General features: G+C 40.1%; 1 protein-coding gene across 2 annotated transcripts in view; it reads right to left on the bottom strand.

Moving 5' to 3' along the window:
* cdon (cell adhesion associated, oncogene regulated) overlaps positions 1 to 19,800 on the bottom strand; it is a 76,125-nt gene that overhangs the window by 33,949 nt on the left and 22,376 nt on the right. For both annotated transcript variants that reach the window (XR_012393564.1, NM_001081628.1), the window contains exons 2-9: positions 17,844 to 17,983; positions 17,427 to 17,705; positions 15,095 to 15,241; positions 14,865 to 15,008; positions 14,424 to 14,714; positions 13,826 to 14,095; positions 4,351 to 4,634; positions 1,679 to 1,853 (exon numbers count right to left, since the gene is read on the bottom strand). Coding sequence is in view for 1 of the 2 variants with exons in the window: in NM_001081628.1 (NP_001075097.1) it covers positions 1,679 to 1,853; positions 4,351 to 4,634; positions 13,826 to 14,095; positions 14,424 to 14,714; positions 14,865 to 15,008; positions 15,095 to 15,241; positions 17,427 to 17,705; positions 17,844 to 17,916 (1,663 nt within the window). In the remaining variant the exon portion in view is untranslated. The remainder of the gene's footprint in view (positions 1 to 1,678; positions 1,854 to 4,350; positions 4,635 to 13,825; positions 14,096 to 14,423; positions 14,715 to 14,864; positions 15,009 to 15,094; positions 15,242 to 17,426; positions 17,706 to 17,843; positions 17,984 to 19,800) is intronic.

Raw genomic sequence — 19,800 nt, forward strand, 5'->3', positions numbered from 1 at the left:
TATAATATAATATAATATAATATAATATAATATAATATAATATAATAAAATATAATATAATATAATATAATATCCTTTGAAAGTTGGGGTTGGCTAAAAAGCCTTTAATGCTCTTTTCTTTTTAACATTTGTTTTCAAAATAGTTTCAAATCTCTTAAACATTTTCATGATTTCTTTAAGAGTCTTTAATGAACACAGTTATCAAAAAATAACATTTATGAAATTAAATGTATTAATCAAAACATTATACATCTTAATTGTAACATTTAATCACTTCAATTCATCCTTGCTGAACAAAAATAGTGAATTCTTTGGTCACACTTTATATTAAGGTACACATCTTGCTGTTAACAAAACATTACCTAAGACTCCTAGTTTGCTACTTAATAGTATCATTCCAGGTCATGGGTCATTCAGATTGTGTACTTATAAACAGTCAATATCTTAATAATACCCAGACAATAAACTATTATTTCATAATGAGAATTGGTACCTATGTACATAAAATACATTCATTTCCTATACCTAATTCCATTCTTGAGCTGTTCTCAATGACTTTGTTTACATGGACATCAGTAATCAAATTATTTTTCCTAATCTGAATGAGACAATAATATGATTAAGGTGTTTACATGAGATGCATTTTAAAAGTTCCTTTCATATTCCCGTTTTTACATACGCTAGTTTTCTTTGGTTTTACGCAGCAACAGTTCTTGTTCCATATGGCACCGTATGTGATTTTCTGGTCTTTCATTTTTAATTTTGCAACGAGTTCAACTGAAGTTAATTTCTCACACTATGTGTGCAAACAGATGACTGCAGATACAAATTATCAAGCAACAGGTTATCTCTGCCATTTCATTTACTTACTTTTCATTCATGGCTCTACAACAAACTCATGAACGCACTTCATAATGTACATTTCTTCCAGAAATCTCAGCATAGTCATCATTTTCTGCTCGCACCAAAAATGTGCTGTTTTACTTCAAGCCATTCTCATTTGTTTGTTGTCAAACGTCTGACAACTGCCGTGTGTGTGTCCTGTCGCAATATAAGTGAAAAGTACCACAAAACGGTAATAGTTTGAGTGAGGTGTTTACATGTCTGTACTGCACTTTAATAATGTGCTTAAAACAAGAATACTCCAAGTCTTAATTTCAGTCAGATTATGACTTTAGTCAGATTAAGGCCATCAAAAACCTCTGTTCACATGGTAGACTCTTAATCAGAGTATTGTATCATTAATCATTGTAATCATTGAGTATTCGCACACTGAATGGGAAAAAACCCTCCGCATTTCACAATGCAGGTGTCTGTTGTCCTTCACTGAATTGGTAGGTGCAGAGAATAGTGTCAAACAGCCGTGTGTATATGGAATATCCTGGGGCAAATTGTGGCGAAAATCCTACACGATGGAAATAATTCAATAATGCGACTAAAATCGGCATACTTTACATGTCTTAATTCAATTCCTGTTTAGTTGATTATGACTTTGATCGGATTAAGGTTAAGAACTCTTTGTTTACATGGTCGACTCTTAATCAGAGTATTGTCTTAATCGTATTAAAATCAGAGCATTGGTGTCCATGTAATTGTACTCATTGATACCATTCGCTGAAATACAGCATCATCAGTGAAAATATGCTTCAGCTGGCTGAACTGCACACTGTGTTCTCACCTTTTCCGGTTCGGAAGGTCAGCATGGCCGGCTGTCCCTCTCCAGCAGCGCTGCGAGCCACCATCAGGACCTCATACAGGCTGGACGGCTCCAGCTCTGACAAGGGCAGAGACTTCTCGCTGCCGGGTACCCGCACCGTGTGCCAGCTCCCCACCACATTTCCCATATCATCCACCTACAGACACAGCAAATCGACTTTATCTGCTTGTTCAAAATACTGGACTTATTTGAGTTAAAGCAACACAATTTGTATGTTTTCTTTGAGACAACTCATAGATATTTACATTCGATGTCGCCTACCCCGTTGTTGTCAATTGGCAGGAATGTATCAATAGAGCCGCTATACTAGTACAGGGGTAGCGCTCCTCTGAAATGAATGGGGGACCAAGGTGCAGTGGAGGACTGTGGCCATCCAGAGCAGGAGATATTTAAACATATACACATATATCTATGATGGGGAGTTTTCCCGGTGGTCAGTTTGCAGTTGGTCAGTATTTAAATTACGAAAATCTGAATTTTACATCACTTTTCTACATCGATAAGTGACCTAACGGACATTGCTGACAAAGAGCATGTGTTTGTGTGCATAGAAATGTATTATCCTCCCACCTTGCTAAATTTGATCTAATCCATGTCCTGAAGCACACCCCCTCTCCTGCTTTCATTTCTAATGCTGTGTTCACACTAGATGCTATTCCCGTGTAAATAAACGTGTAAACATTTTGAGTTTACTCGAGTCATTCGCGCATCAAATCCGCTTCATTTGCGCATTCGTACATCAAATTCACTGAGCAATAGACGCGGATTCGCGTCATGGGGCTTCTGTCTGCCAGTGACTGTAGCTTTGTTGCTAAATGTCTAAAATGGATTTTATTGATTGAATAACTGTGTTTATGTGCATTATGAAAGCTTAAAAACAGCATTGATTCGTTTGGAGTCCACTAGATCCTGTAAGAGGTGCACCAGCTTTGCGTGTTCATAAACTTCTCCAGAAACTTAACCTGGATGATGGAAGCTTTCAGCGGTGCTTGCGACTGAGCCGAGCCCAGTTTGATCAGCTGTTGTCCGGTGTCGGCTAGACGATTTCCCCCAGGACACCAACAACAGGCGCTTCATCATAATCCCACCCTTACAAGAAAAAAGCTCTTGACTGGTTAACGCTAATGTCCACAGAAGTTCAGTTTTTCAAACTTGAGCATTTCGCGCAAAATGCGGGTTAAGTGCGTCAATCGAGCAAAATGCTTAAATTACGGCGCTTCATTAGTGAGAATAACACTATTCGCGCTGCCTCATTCGCGCGTATCGTGCCACAGAAGATCTAACCTGCAAGATCTTTGCATCAACTTAACCCGTATATCGCTCAGGCTTGACGCTTCTTCCGCGTCTGGTGTGAACGCAGCATAATACTAATGGAGGGGGCGATACGTTTGTGAATGAATCTCCGTTATGAACAACTCAAGTTTCTATATTTAGATTACGTTGTTTGCTGATTTTATTTAATCAAACTAGCATAAGCCTGGTATTTAGTGCAAGTTGGTGCCACTTTGCCTTATGGTCAATGCAGGAAGAGACTGTATTATTACCAATGCTTTTTAAGCACAAAAGTTCGTATTATATGAAAACGTAAAAAATGAAATCTTACCTATGAAATGTTCTGCCTTTGTGCTTTGTTTTCTTTGTTTGCTCATTACTACACCCGTACACCACGCAAAAGTCCAGCATTTTCAGACTGGCTTTAGTCTTGACTAGTGCAGTTGAATGACATTTGTCCTGGGAGCACTGCACAAATGTGGCGGCGCTATTGACGCATGCTCAGAGTCCGTATGCGATATCTAGTGTATATATATGTGAGGACAATATAATTCTTTTATGTTTAGTCCACCTAAATTTGTAATAATGTTTGAGTTAACTTAATCGATTTGTGTTGGGACCATATGAAGATATTATGTGTAACCCTGCATTTTTTACAGCTTATGCACAGTCAGGTAACAGTCTTACCGTATGTGCTGATCTCATGCACATATGCGTAGCGTTAAACCCTCATTTTCTGTTTGACTTCGCACGTAAAGTTCAACAAAGAACAGTAACTCCTTTCTCATTCTCCTACTCTGAATCATGACAAAAGATCAACCCACTCAACGATTCCTGAGAGAGCACGCTGTGTCACTTTTTCCTGGGCCAATGTGACAAACGCTGCCAATGCAATCTTGAAAAGAACCCGAGCAGTTTTATTAGCCAAGGGAGCTTATTATTGAAGAAAACACAGGTTTTTAAAGAGGAAATGACCAACTTCTTACCAAAACGCTCTTGGCTGGCAGATACTGCTGAATTGTGTTAGCACTGATTTTGCAGTAAACGCCACAGGGCGTTGTTATGAGTATGTGCTCATTCGCAAATCTAATAGCTATAAATCTGACCTGAGAACTAACGCCAGGGGAATAGAAGAGGGTAGAGCGAGATTCAGTCCTTCTTGAAGAGGTAATAATAGTCTACAGTTGAAGTCAGAATTATTAATCCTTTTTAATTATTAGCCCTGCAGTACAGAAAAATGCCTTGCTCTGTTAATCATTTGGGAAATATTAGTAAAAAAAATCTAAAAAACTTTGACATTAAGGCTCCAAAGTACATAGGTGAAGCAGAAAGTTTATAAGCACTGTATGAACTCTTCTCACCTTGCGATATTTGACAAAGTATGCGATGATAGCGATGCCCCAGTCTCGGCCTGCTCTCCACTCCAGATCGTACATGTTGGGTTTGTGTGTTTGAGGAGGGCTGATTATGATTGGTGCTTCTGGTGTGGGTCTGTCGCCGATTCTCTCGGTGGGCGGTCCTACAGTTTCTCCAAGCGCCGCCTCCCCCATGGAGAGGAACAGTTCATCACCCTCATCACTCTGGATTGGGTGAACAGAAGGTTGCGTCTTCACTGGAACTGCAGATATGGAACTAGACTGTGGTTCTGTGGGAGGGAAATATCATTTTATTCAAAAATCACATTAATATGACTATATACATTCAGTTTATACATGTATTTTGACAGGTTTTATAACATTCAGTGCTCAACATAAATGATTCATGAAAATGAATATTTTCATCCATTTTTTACTGAATATAGGTCAAATATTTTGGTGCATTTAAACAAAGCAGATTTATTAAAAGGATATATTTATCAAAATAATATTTTAGTCGCTGAACTTCTTTAGAAATAGAAAGAAAATACATTTAAATGCATGACAAATATTAAGAAAAAAAATTACAAATTACAAAATTTCAACAAAATAGTATATATTTTTGGTTTGTCTTTTTAAATTTTGTATTTAATATTTTTCTGTAACATATAAATTTGGGTGCACTAATTTTGGACCGTTATTATAAGTTAGATTAGCATCAGATTTGGCTTAAGTACAGACTAATCTAATGTATACACTTAAAAAAATATTGTTCTAACTACTTAATTAAAATAAGGTGAATTCTGGAGATTTCATTGGGACTACTTGATTTTTTTAAGGTCAAACCACATAAATTTGTTAAGTGTTAAATTAACTTAATCGATTTGTGTTGGGGCAACATCAATGAATTGTGTGGAACCCTGCTTTTTTTTACAGTGTATGCACAACTATATTATTGTAAAGCTTCCTATAAAAAAATATTAATTTAAATGAGAGATTTATGAGGGGTCTACTCATATGAGCTGAGCGCTGTATATGCATGTTATCTTTAATAATAGAAAGCTTTACACAATAGACTATTTAAAACACAAGATATTACCGTGCAATTACATACTTAGTAATGAGTAATGTTAATTGCATATCCTAACTATAGCTTAGGTTTAGGGTTAGTCACTAGTAATTATGGATGATTTTATTTTATTACTATAGTATACAAGGCTCTGGTACTCAGACTGGCTAAATGCGAGGTTGTAAAAATGTTCAGATAAAACACAGGGAACCTGCAAGGGGAACATATAATAAAGCTGTATTATTATTAATTCATTTATTTTTTATTAGGCCCCACCAGAATGATCCACTTGGGAATCGATGTAATTTAAAAGAATCATTACTTTTGAGGGTGGCTTGGCAGACATTCATCTTAACAGAATTGGTGTGAACGTGAAACTCAACTTAACCTTGCGTACATGTAGATTTCGTTTAAGTGTGAGTAATCATGCACTGTACTAGTATTAATTTTGTAACATATATTTAATAATACATATAATATTCAATGCAAACTCCAAAGTGTACTTTAGTTTGGCCATTTTGCTCAATACAGAAATTTGGAAGCCAATATATGATATAGGCTGATAATTATAAATCTTATCTGTGACTGTTTACAAAAACATTCATTCATTTTCCTTCGGCTTAGTCCCTTATTTATCAGAGGTCGCCACAGCGGAATGAACCAGAAACTGTTCCTGCATATGCTTTACACAGTGGATGCCCTTCTAGCTGCACCCCAGCACTGGTAAACACCCATACACTCTCACATTCACACACGCACTCATACACTATGGCCAGTTTAGTTCATCCAATTTAACTAGAGCGCATTTCTTTGAACTGTGGAGGAAACCCACGTGAACATGGGAAGAACATGCAAACTCCACACAGAAATGCCAATTGGCCCAGCCAGGACTCGAACCAGTGACCTTCTTGCTGTCAGTGCCAACCACTAAGCCACTGTGCCACCGATTACAAAGACAAATGGCAAGCAAATACAGTGTACAACTGGTTTTACTCTAAAACCTTAACTGCAGAAAGCAAGTAAAAATTTAGTCGGGGTGTCCAAACTTGGTCTTGGAGGGCTGGTTTCCTGCATATTTTGGTTCCAACCACAATTAAACACACCTGAACCAGCTAATCAAGCTCTTTCTAGGTATACTAGAAACTTCCAGGGAGGTGTGTTGAAGAAAGTTGGAGCTAAACTATGCAGGACACCGGCCCTGCCGGATTGAGTTTGGAGACCCCTGATCTAGACCTTTTTTTTTCCCTCAAAATAATTCTGATGTCAACTTTATTCAAAGTGAAGCTGGCTTTAATGTTTCAGGGTTTGTCCATGTTATCAAATCGACTGTGTGTTTTTATGTATGTATGCTAACAGCTGAAACAGTTGAAATGCAGTTGTAGGAGAGGTGAGGTTTGTTGCTGGTTCTTCGGGGTCTCTCATTCTCAGTTGATGGGTGTGTGGCACTGGTTTACCTTACAAAACAAACAGCCCCAGAGTCAGTAACACTAGAGCTCAAACTGGGCCTGCCGCCAGTCGCCACACATTCCACCCATCGGCCATTAAAATACCAAAGCGAATCAGAGCCCTTCACCAGCTCACATATCCACCTTCACTCCTGTCTCGAGTCTTGAAGGCTTTATCTTAGGAGCTAATGGATAGAAATTTAATGTGAACAGAACTAGACAACAAATAGGAGAAAACTTTCATGTAACAAAGCTAAGACTTCCTTTCAGTTTGCCAGGCTCTTGGTAGGGTGGTTCCTAGGACATGGTAATATGATAAGTCACCCAACCCACCACGTTTCTAGGATATTCTGGACCAGAATGACTCCAGTTCGTTAATTAAAACTTCTCGGTGTGTCCAAATATCAATAATTGCTGCATTGGACAAGATTATCAGTCACTTTATGAAACAGGGTCTTTGCTATGATGATATAGAAGAATCATTTTTGGTTGCCCAAAGAAACTTTGAGTAAACAGTTCTTAAAATATTTTTTTTTCCAACTCATAACTGATACCTACCCCGGTATACATTTCTGGAGATTGTGAAATACCTCCTATAGGAGGTACTTTCTTTGCCGTTTTTGTTTTCGCAAATCCACCAGAGGCTGCCGTGTATGCTTTCTCAGATTTCAGATTTCTTTTGCGAGTGCCATTCGTGCTTGCTCTTCTTGCGTAAATCCACCAGAAGCCACTGTCGCTTGACTGTCGATTGATTGATTGACAGCCAGACTGAGACCCCCACCCTTCCCTAAACTCAACCAATAGTGTTTTCAAAAGCAATCCAATAGAAGATAAGCCCTTTCCTGAATCTTACCATGTTCTCACCCAGTTATTTACTTGTTTATTTTATTTTTTGCCTTTTGTTTTTGTTTTACCTGCATTCTGGAACGTTTTTTGCCAGAATTGAACCCCATCATTGCGGTCAACTTTTTTTCTCCAGATGGAGGTAAGCAGTCAACTGGTAGAAACAAAAGCTGTTGTTGGTGTCATACCGCGCCGTAGTGTTCGTTTTAAAGACTAAACACAGCCATAGGTAGCTCTGGCTACATAATTAGCACTCTCCAGAAATATATACGGAAGTAAGTTTTCATAATTAGCCTGTTTTAAGTTTTTTTATTAATGTGCAGAACATTTGAATTATCTAAAAACCTTTTCGACCTTAAACAAACATTTGTGGAATGGCTCAATATATGGTAAAGGTTCTTAATGACAGCATCAATGCTAATAAATAACTTTTATTTTTAAGAGTTCAGATTGGCAACGCAGTGGTGCAGTAGGTAGTGCTGTTGCCTCACAGCAAGATCACTGCTTCGAAGCCTCGGCTGGGTCAGTTGGTGTTTCTATGTGGAGTTTGCATGTTCTCCCTGTGTTCGCGTGGGTTTCCTCCGGGTGCTCCGGTTTCCCCCATAGTCTAAAGACATGCGGTACAGGTGCATTAGGTAGTCTAAATTGTCCATAGTGTATAAGAGTGTATGGATGTTTCCCAGTGTTGGGTTGCATCTGGAAGGGCATTCGCTGCGTAAAACATATGCTGGATAAGTTGGCGGTTCATTCCGCTGGGCGACCCCAGATTAATAAAGGGACTAAGCCGAAAAGAAAATGAATAAATGAAGAGTTCAGATTAGAAAGGGGCCAGAACTCAGCGCACACGAAATCCACACTTTCAAATCTTTTTGGATATGTATTTAAGGCTAAATGTTTCCCATCATTCGTCATACTCTACACACACTTGTGGTCTTTACTTAAACCAAATACTGGGGATACGTCATGTAAGTAAACAAGTGGTCAAGTGCAAGACCACATCTATGGGCAGTCATTTATTCTTTAACCCACCTGGTGATTTGAGGTATTACAACATGCAGCACAAACAGTACTAGGGCCAACTATTAGATTAAACGTACTCAAGTTACAGGTTTGTACAAATCCCTAATCGTAAGTATGAGCAATAGTAATAATGACTAAGCTTGGCTTGGTAAACACCACTAATGACAGACAAATAATACATAAAATATGATTCTGATGCTTTGATCTTCTCTTGTGTCTCTATTCAGAAAGTCTTTCTTCTTTGTGACTCATGCGTGCACAAATTTCATGTATGATCATTAATAATTGGTCTGGTGGGTGTAATATAAATATTGCAAAAGGAGGGACAAAGACATGAGACAATAAATTCAATTGTGATGGTGTTTGGGTTTTAAATAATCTTGACTCATTCACTCAATGCCATTAGATCTCTAGTCTGGGAAGAGCTGAGCTCATTGAAATAGTCATATTTATGAGGCTTTATATAAGCCACAATCACATCCTCTGTCTTAATGTATAAGGACAGATGGCCTGGGTTGTAAACTGGCACCCTGGCTGCCACCTATGGGGGCTGAATTCGCAAGAAGGAATGTGCAATTGGACTGGCAGAGTTTTAGTTGACAACAGAATGTGGCCACCCATTAACATTGCATGCGACAATTCCACAGTCACCCTCCATGTACACTACCTAACAAAAGTCTTGTCATCAATTCCAGTTGTAGAAATCAGTCAAGTTTAATGAAGGAAAAAACGTGGTTTGGGGTTACATTAAGTATGGGGCATGCAAGAGATCTGCAGAGTAAATGGCAACATCTACAGCCTGAGGTATCAAGACATTTGTGCTGCCCATTACATTACAAACCACAGGAGAGGGCAAATTCTTCAACAGGATAGCGCTCCTTCTCATACTTCAGCCTCCACATAAAAGTTCCTGAAAGCAAAAACGGTCCAGGTGCTCCAGGATTGGCCAGCCCAGTCATTAGACATAAACATTATTAAGCATGGCTGGGGTAAGATGAAGGACGAGGCACTGAAGATAAATCCAAAGATTCTTGATGAACTCTGGGAGTCCTGCAAGAATGCTTTCTTTGCCATTCCAGATAACTTTATTAATGAATTATCTGAGTCATTGCATGACTTTATATTCTATACTGGACATTATTTCTGTTGTAACAGGTGACAAGTCTTTTGTCTAAGCAAAGTCAGACCTTACTGTCCTAATTAAATCATTAAAACTTAAGGCATGATCATATTTTATTTTGGTAAAATCGGCATAATCTAGAGGCATTTGTCTTTCATATAAACCATTTTTGATACCAAATGATCAACTAGAAGTCAAGTTATTATATGTTATTCCTAAAACTTGGATAGGTGACAAGACTTTTGCCAGGTAGTGTAAATACAACTCTTACGAGGGAACAGGGTCATGGGTTTAAAACTTTCTCTAAAAAAGTGTGTTACTATTCTTTAGGGCACAGGTGTCAAATTCAGTTCCAAAAGGGCCGCAGCTCTGCACAGTTTAGTTCCAACCCTAATTAAACACACCTGATCAAACTAATTGAGTCCTTCAGGCTTGTTTGAAACCTACAGGTAAGTGTGTTGGAGCAGGGTTGGAACTAAACTGTGCGGGGCTTCGGCCCTCCAGGAATTGAGTTTGACACCCCTGCTCTAGGTGTACAATTAATCCATTCAATTCTAAAAAATGTTTTTGGTAATCTTCAATCAAAGTCTGATCATTAGCTTCCACATTTGGACTGGCAGTCATTCTTTTTTTGATGTCAGCTTGACAGCTTCAGCCACAATATTCTTTAACCAACCCAAGCTCATTCTGGAAACGTAGCCCCGCGGACGTTTCTGGAGACCGCGATTTACGTGGCCGGAGTCCCTACTCAATATTCCATTTCAATTGTAAGTACATCAACATACTGAAAAACTGAAGTGTCAGCAACTTTCAGTTCACAAGGACTTTCATTTAAATTTGACCATTCGTTCATGTTTATGAGCTTTGGTCACTTGCTTATTTAGTCCACAAGATTCATACACTGAACTAGTAATATCACAATAAGCCCCGAAAAAAACTAATTTAGTACTGTAAAGCAGAAACAACTATTCATTCTCTCTTCCAACAGTTCCTCGCATCCAATATCTCGTTTGTCAAGGAGGCATGCAGGAAATGTTCCTGAGTGAAAGTGAAAGTGCCAAACTGCAGTTACAGTCGACAAATTAAGAATGAAACACTCGAAATTACATGTAACTCAAGAGGAAAATTGGATAGCATGATATCGAATTATGTGCAATAACATGTAAAACGTTATCATGAAAGGAACATTCAAAAAGCAACTCATGTAAACACCTTAATCATATTATTGTCTTATTCTGATTAAGACTAATAATTCCATTAAAGAATGAGTCCTTTTGAAACAGAGATTTTCAATCATGTGGTGAAATTGTGTTCATATCGAAATATACATTGTAGAAAAGTGAAATATGGCAAACTGCAATTCATGGTTGAGTCAAACTAAACAGAATTAAAAATGCAAGAAAATGAAACTGCATCAAGGACAGGAAATGAAACTGGACTCATTGGGACAATTTTATAGGGTCTTCGAGAACAAGTCCAGCCAACATCCTCAGCGAAATCTAAAGCATTCCAAAAACATCACCACCTAATGCCATTTCTGCTTTCTCCAGCATCCCACAGATCACACATCTGTCTAAAATCTTGCCGTTACACATAAACAACTCTGCTTTTATACTGACCAGCATTTTATCGGTGCAAAATAAATCACCCTAGTAGACGAGCCAGGAAAAAAGCGATACAAGCCAACATTTGGAAAAGACCTCCTCCGTCATGTTTTATCTATTCTGAAGTCTGCATATCTCTAAGCTTATCAATCACGTTTGGAGAGCAAGGCCGAGGAGGAACAGCCTCAGAGGAGGGCAGGGGAGGACTGTGAGATGTGTATTAATAAATATAGGGCTAGTTGTGTGTGATGTTGACAGCTGGGTGGTCTGGTCCTCGTCATAACCTTGTGTAGTTACTCCTTACATTCCGCTGTCCAAGAGCTTATCCCCAACAGCACGCACAAAGCTCACACTCACAGCCTTCTCATTGCCAGCCAAATACACCCAACCCGACTCCCCCTTCTCCAGCCAAACTCCAGCTAAACTCTCTGCCCTGCTGGAAGGACATACTGTCTCAACTCTCACTGTATGTGAAACCTGTCTTTTCTGATATGTCTGTTAATAAAGTCATGTTTAGTTGTTTAGAGACAGGTATGGGTTGATAAGAGGTTGCATTTTCACTGTCACAAAAAAAGGAAAAGAAAAGAAAGCTCAGATAACTCGGGTAATAAAAGCCTTTTCTAAAAGTTTCAATTTCCCCTTGAGCACAGATTCTGTAGAGATTATTCTAATAGAAAAAGGTAGACGATTCCACAATTTGGGGCGCACAATGGATAAAGCCCAGTATTAGGGCTGCACGATATTGGGAAAAATCTGACATTGCAATATTCAGTTTTTTTGCAATATATATTGCGATATGTTGTGCATTCAAAGATGAAATCTGCATACCTTGGTTGTAACGATTGGCTATTTGAGTTACTGTTGCCTTTCATTCAGCTCGAACCAGTTAACCACTAACCGCTAACCACTTAAATCACCTTTCTTCCCCATTCTGATGAACTGCAGCAGATCGTCTTGACCATGTCTACATGCTTAAATGCACTGAGCTGCTGCCATGTGACATGTGTGTATATGCTAACTTTTAATAAGCAATTCCAGTTAAAGGGTCACGAAACACCAAAACACATTTTTTGAGCTGTTGACAGTCGTATATGTGTCCCACACTGCTAAAAACACTATTAGGACACCTATATTTCACTAAAAAGTGAAAATTGGTTGTTTTTGCGTTATTTCAAGCAAATTCGTACTTCCGGTTTGAAACGAATTTTTGAAGCTGCGTCATGGTCATGATATAATAGCGTTGTATTCCAGCGTGCAGACTGGGTGTCTGTGCCAGAGTCTGTCTTATTACGTCTTACAGTGTGATGCATTAATGCATGAGTAAGGCTTGGTTCAAACCAATCAGCGCGCTCTATTGTGCAACTTCATTAATATTCATTAGTGTCACAGTGTTTACACTGACAGAGACGCCACGTTGTATTGGCAAAAAAAGCGTAAAGTGTTGCTTTTATAGTTTGCTGCCGTTAAGTTTCGTTTTCATTTTCTCTCTGTGAGAGCTCAGCTGGATCACGTGTGGATTAACAGTGTACGCGACGCTCGACAACAATAACTTACGTGTCTAAGGAGGAACATTGTTTACCTGAGAGCTGTTCTCATCTGCAAACGCTGAGATCCGGATTCGCTTGTAGTATTCTCTCCATAAAGAAGCTTCTCTAGTTGCTGGTGATTGTCCTTTCTCTACAGATTTGGTTAGTGAGCGACCAGCGCTCTTTGTTTATTCAGTTTGTTCGTATCGAACTAAGTTAACTATTGCACCGAGTGTAAACATGTTAGCACCACAACCAAACTTTAACCTCGTGTAGGGTTTTTACCGCATTTTGTGACCGGAATAACACACGCGACTTTCTGACGCTACCTGCCGGTTGCATCCAAGTTTCCGGGAAATGCGGAAGGTTTTTTTCTCATTCGCCGTGCGGTATCAAACATTGCATGAAAAATACACACTTAGAGCAGATCCTCGAATCAAATATCTCGTTTGTCGCGAGGGGCATGAATGAATTCCCTGAATGAAAGAGCCAAACTGCAGTTAAAGTCCACCATTTAATAATTTGGCAAATAATTCGACTACAGATGTCCATGTAGGTTAAACACCATCACTCCTGTGTGTGAGTATTTTGACTGAAACTCGCGCGTGCCCAAATAGACACTCCCACACTCTCCCACTTTAGTTCCTCCGACACTCCCCCCTAAACAGAGCTGGACACGCCCACTTTTCTGACTTTTTCCAAAGTAGAGGTGTGAAAACACCCTGCTGAAAAGAGGGGGTTTCATGGCCCTTTAAACTTTAATTAGGTGAAGGACCCGATTCAAGATCTAGTGACTGAAGCCCCCTGTGAAGTTCATACACATATACTGTACATGAGTGTTTTAGGTATCTTACCTGATTGGATACTGAGTCTTCCTGTGGATTGTGCAGAGCTAATGCCATTATCAAACATGCACTGGTAGATTCCCTGATCTTGAAGCGTTGTTGAAGAGATGAGAAGGGAGGTGCCAGAGATTTTGAGGCGGGGTGAAGAAGATAAAGGGGCAGCGTTAAGGAGCCATGTGATGTTGGGGGTTGGATTGCCACTGGCAGCACAGGTAAATCTCACAGAGGATCCAGCAACTGCAGCCTGATCTGACAAACCTCGCAGGATGGATACATGTGCTGTAAAGTAGAGAAGCATGCTAGAGTTATTTTACACCATAATGATGCAACTACTTCAAATTTTTAAGTGAACTGTTGTTCATGGCTAATTAATATTTTTAGCATCTGATCATTTAGTTGATTGTTGGTTGGAAAGTACACTCAAACTGCTGTTTGTTCAGTCTACTTATTTATCGTGTTTTGAACATATTACAATAGCCAGTTAGCATTTAGGCAGATCACCTACTACACCTTTAAGAAACCTGAGAAAACCCTGATCTCCTAGCATCAAACTGCCCTAAACATTGCTAAAATTACCAAAGTGAAGGTATAAATATTAACTCCTCACCAAGCACATTCACAGTGTAGTTGACACTGACCACAGCTCCACGGTCAGTAGGAACAGAGCAGCTATAATGTCCTCCATCACCCGGCTGAATGTCATTCAACACCAGGTTGCTATGCGATAACATCCTTTTGGAGCTCAGTGATAGCTCTGCCCCATTTTTCATCCATTTGACCTTTGAAGAAAGACTTCCTGATACAACACACTCAAGGGTTAGAGATCCAGACTGGTCCACAGTAAGACTGCGAGGTGTGATGGGATAGACAATCCTTACAGGTGAAGAGCTTTCTGAATCTACGTCAAAGAAATGAAGCAATGGCTTTATTATAGTTTATAACAGTACAATTTATATTTACAGTACACAGAAAATCTAGCATACCAAAGAAATAATAGAATATACTTAATTGAAACTTAGAGAAAGACAAGTCAGTTTGTTCAACCAACCTTTGACTAAGAGTTTAGTGCCATGAGCCTCTACGCGAGTCTCTCGAGTTAAAGGATTATAAGCTCCACATTTATACATTCCCTGATGTTCTGAAGACACAGACACAATCTGAAGGTTCCCGGAGGGCAGTATTAAATACTCGTCTGAAAGAAATACAAAAGAGACAAAGCGTTCAAATGTATCTTCATGCATTTCTGGAGGGTTTGGCATTGCAGATCATCTGATCTACCTGTAGACTGTTCCAGCCATTTCCCCCGTATCCGGAAGCGTGGAAGAGCAGGTGGATTGCTGCGCGGAAGTGGACATTCAATAACAGCAGTGTCGCCCTTATTTACAGTAAATGACCTCCGATGGGTTTCCGCAAACTCCTCAATATCTAAAGGAATAAATCAAAGAGTGATCAATCACTTCATAGCAAAACAGAAATAGGCAGACTAAAGTTTTAGTCAATCTATGATGTAAACAAATCACTGAAAATGCAGTATTGATTTGGATTGTACAGTCCCTGACAAAAGTCTGACAAAAATCTATTTTTGTAGAAAAACCTGCTATTACCTAACTTTTAATTAATCAATTAGCATTAAAAATTGATTCGGACATGGAAGCCATTTCGAAACAGAATCCAACAAACTGTTCTGGTTGACACAGGCACTTCATGTGTCCAGGTCTTGTGGAGCTATGCTCATACCTGCCAACAGGAGTCTCCCGTATATCAGACTCATCTCCCGCCAGCCTCCCGTTGTGTTATTTCTCCCGAAAACTCCTGCAGTTTCACCGCACCCCCCTCCCCCACACACACCTCCGGCCCTTAGCATTTTGGCACAGTCTGTGAAACCCCCAGGTCACCAAATTTGGTATAAGATCCAATCGCAGTGGCTGCCCAAAACACGCTCTACAGGGACTTCAGGTAACCAGGTCTCGTGAAGCTATGCTCATACCTGCCAACACTCCTGTTTATCCCAGGAGTCTCCCATATTTCAGAGCCAAATGTTGGCAGGTATGGGTATGCTGAAGTGGAACATTGATTTGAGCCAACAAATGGTCCACTCAAGCAGTTATCTTGCGAGGTGTGATGATGCGCTGTTGAGTTTAACAGAAAAGAAGCACACTCGCTCAGCACAGTGGAGATTTCTTTAGTTATATAATTTTAGTCATTTGGGATGCAGTGACACACAGTCAGATATTTCATTGAACAGATCAGACACTTTTAAAGCTCATCAATAATAATAAAAGTCGTCGTGCTGCCAGTATTAGAAGGTTTGCTGAAGGTACAGCTGTCGTGCAGTGAGGAGTTTGCGTCTTTAATAATCTACAACAGTTAGCGTTCATTGAACAGTAAAAATGATTAATAAATCCATATAAAGCAGACCCTTAAAAGTCACGTCTCATCTTCAGTTTCGGGTTTAGGCACACTTTGCACTCACACTATAAGCGTACCACACCAAAGCCCAACCTACCTACGCTTTGGCACACATCTTCCTACCGGGCCAGAGTCGGCCAATTGAACCACGCCTGAGCCCGATTCAGAGCACTCACACTTCTCAAACAAACAAGGAAACGTGCCTGGGCACGATTCGGACAGCATAGTGTGAGTGCGCCCTTGGTCTCAGGGTGAATCTTAGGCATGTTTGCAGAGGTCTAGTTGCAGTTTGATGTGAAGGTCTAGTGTACTGGGGTTCTTTTAATGCACACCTGAGACCCAATTAATTCATTATTAGTCACAAGTGAAGCTCATATGACAAGGCAACAACATTCATGTCTTTGCAAAAATTGACTCAATGAGCTTTACCAAGCTGCAAGTATTAGAACACTTTTTAACAGTTTCGTTTTGCACTGAAACATTGTTACAAAAGCTGTTGGGATTAAAATGAGCCATTTCTTATAAAACAATCTTGATCAGAAATATATTTCAGCAGCACTTTAGGTCAATTTGTACACAAGCGACAAGACTTTTGTCAGGGACTGTAGTTAGAAACATTAAACTAGCATAGACGTTCAATTATGCAGTACAGCAATCATTACACAAATCATCTGACCAAAGAATGTGGCAGCGGACCAATCAGACATTTGCAAGAGCTGTGCAATAAACTGGTATATTCATTCGTAGCTGCGGCACTTCACACAAAGACCTTCTGTCAATGTGGTGTTTATATTGGATTGTGAGTGGCGGAGAACATGTGCTTTCCACTGAATAATGCAGCCTTATCTGCAACCTTGATCAGGCCCTGGGTCGAGTGTCGGGGGTACTGTGTCCGATAGGGCGCCCTTCCCGGCATCAGCTCATGGTACGACACAGGAAGCCCCCAGGCTCATTAAGGATACTGCTGAAGAGGTGTCTGGATAAGTGCCAGACTGAAAAAAAAGAACCATTTCCTTCCCCTGCGACACTCATCTATGGTTGGCCATTCTAACAGTGTTAATGGTTCGAGAAATCTGCCTTCTGATACTTCCTGTCTTTCTTCTCCGGCAATCTCTTTGAAGTGCATTGTTGTTTGTAGAATTGATCTTACAGTTCAAAGTGTACTTGTTGGCACAATATACATGTGATCAGATGTGCTTACCTGCAATGGTAACTCGTGCATGCCTGCTGATGATGGAGCCTGTCTCAGAGCGAGCCGAGCACTGGTAGGAGCCTGTGAGAGCCGGTTGGAGGTTTGACAGTGAGAGGGAGTCTTGACTTAGTTCCACTCCAGAATGGTGACTGGGATCTAGTGGTTGCCCTTGAAACAGCCAGCTGATTCTGGCAGTGGCTGGATGTGTTGTGCAATGTAGGTGGACTGAAGAACCTTGCTTCAGAATCGCTGAGAGAGGCTCCGCACGGAAAGAGAAAGAAAGAACAGCTGAAAAATAAAATGAAGTAAATTAAAAACATTTCATCTACATTCTTCAGCCTGCTAGGAAGAATAACTTTGATGGCTGAATGCTGCTTCTTAGTAAGTGTTTCAATTGCAATGACTTTTTTTGAGTGTGATACTCACTTGGGCAGTTGAGGAGCAGAGTATGGCACACACAAAGCACAGCGGACAATAATCTCAGGCCACCGTCCTCCATGACGCTGTTTCACGTCTGTGCACTAACCTGGGGCCTCACACACACCCCCTCCACATAAACTCCACACCTGAAACATAGTCAAACACATTCATTAAAAAATGCTCATGGGCGATACAATATTGATATTTTGTAGGGGTGTCAAAATCAATTGTTTCTTCGATGTACCACAATGCAGAAGTGGACAATTCGTTATTGGTTCATTATTAGATCATTACCGATTATTACGTACTACGTCATTTATCTTATATGCGCTGTCACGGTAGACTATTCGAATGAGGCAAGGGCGAGTATTTAAAATGCTCCAACTACTTGAAAAGCAGACAACTGTGCACAATTCACTGCATGTGCTGGACAGTCTTTCACCAACACTAAAGTACAGCAGAACCAGGAGACACGTATACCTGGTTTATACTTCTGCGTCAAGCGACCGGCGTAACCCACGGCGCATGCAACGCGCGTAGCTGTGCATTTATACTTCTGCGCGCTGTCTCTGTTGGTCTGCATTAACACTTCCGAAACGCTAGTTGGCAGTGAGGTGTAAATGTTTCTCTGTGTCGAGTTTCTTCGCTGCTGGTTTGTTTTTCCTGAACACTTCCGGGATGTACAAGTGGCTCAAACTTGCTCATTTTAAGGCAGAAACCGGCGGACGTGCAACAACTTTAACTATGAGGTAAACACAAAACAAAACTTTCCATCCAGAGCTCCTTCACGGGACTCCACACTTGTAAACAATCGCTCCATCGGGCTCACATCATTCACGCGGCTCTCGGTCCCGCCCAGACTCGTCAGTGCTACCAAGCCGACTAATCACAGAGCTTGCGCTCTGCGTCGTTGCGACGTGTAGTTACATTTTTTGAGAGGTGCACGTCAGCACGTTTGACGCAGAAGTAAAAATCAGCCTTAATTCAATGCTAGAGAGAAAATGAAAGCTCTCTCTCTGTCTCTCTCTCTCTCTCACTTTGGACCTTTGAACTGTTGGCATGTTTGTGAGGTAACTTTTCCTCTCCTCTATTGCTGTTAAAGTGATACTTGTGGACCCTGACACAAGTGTGTCTGTTACTGAAAAGTTTTTTCCATGCCGTCTATCCCAGATCAGCTGTGATTTCTGTGCAATGTACGCTTTATTACACACATACAGACTGTTACCGTGCATTCTTTAGTGTCCATGTCACTCATTGGGGAACAGCGCTAGCAATTTTAGAGGCAATCGCTCTTTCAGTTGAGCGTGTGAACACAATGACCAATCATAGGGATGTAAGAACAAATTTAATTATTAAAGGTACAGTACATATATCTAACTGCTTGTATTAAAGGACAAAATTGCATTACGAATTATATACTGTATAAATATAAATGTATTTAAAAATATTTAATTGAAGAATTCTTGTGTGTGAAGAAAAAAATCTAACTGTGTATAGAAAGCATCATCAATGCACCATGATACAGAACTGAACCCAATCGATGATATGATAATGGTAACTGAACGGAACTGTGAGACCAGTGTAGGTTACCGCCTCTAATATTTTGGTAGCAAGATATGGTTTTAATTACTCCAACAATAACAGTCTTTAAGGTTTTAGACTCTTAAAAAGGTCATAGATAAGTCACTTCTCTTTGAAAGCTGCATCGAGAATTAATGACCATAGTACACATGATACTTGTACAGAAGTGTCATTATTAGTATAAGACAGGGATGTCCAAACTCGGCCCTGGAGGGCCAGTGTCCTGCTGAGTTTAGCTCCAACTTGCTTCAACACACCTGCCAGAAAGTTTCTAGTATGTGAAGTAAGAGCTTGATTAGCTGATTTAGGTGTGTTTGATTAAGGTTGGAGCTAAACTCTCTATGACACTGGCCCTCCAGGACCGAGTTTGGACACCCCTGGT

This window comes from Danio rerio, chromosome 18 (genome assembly GCF_049306965.1).
Source record: "Danio rerio strain Tuebingen ecotype United States chromosome 18, GRCz12tu, whole genome shotgun sequence".
Classification (NCBI taxonomy): Eukaryota; Metazoa; Chordata; class Actinopteri; order Cypriniformes; family Danionidae; genus Danio; species Danio rerio.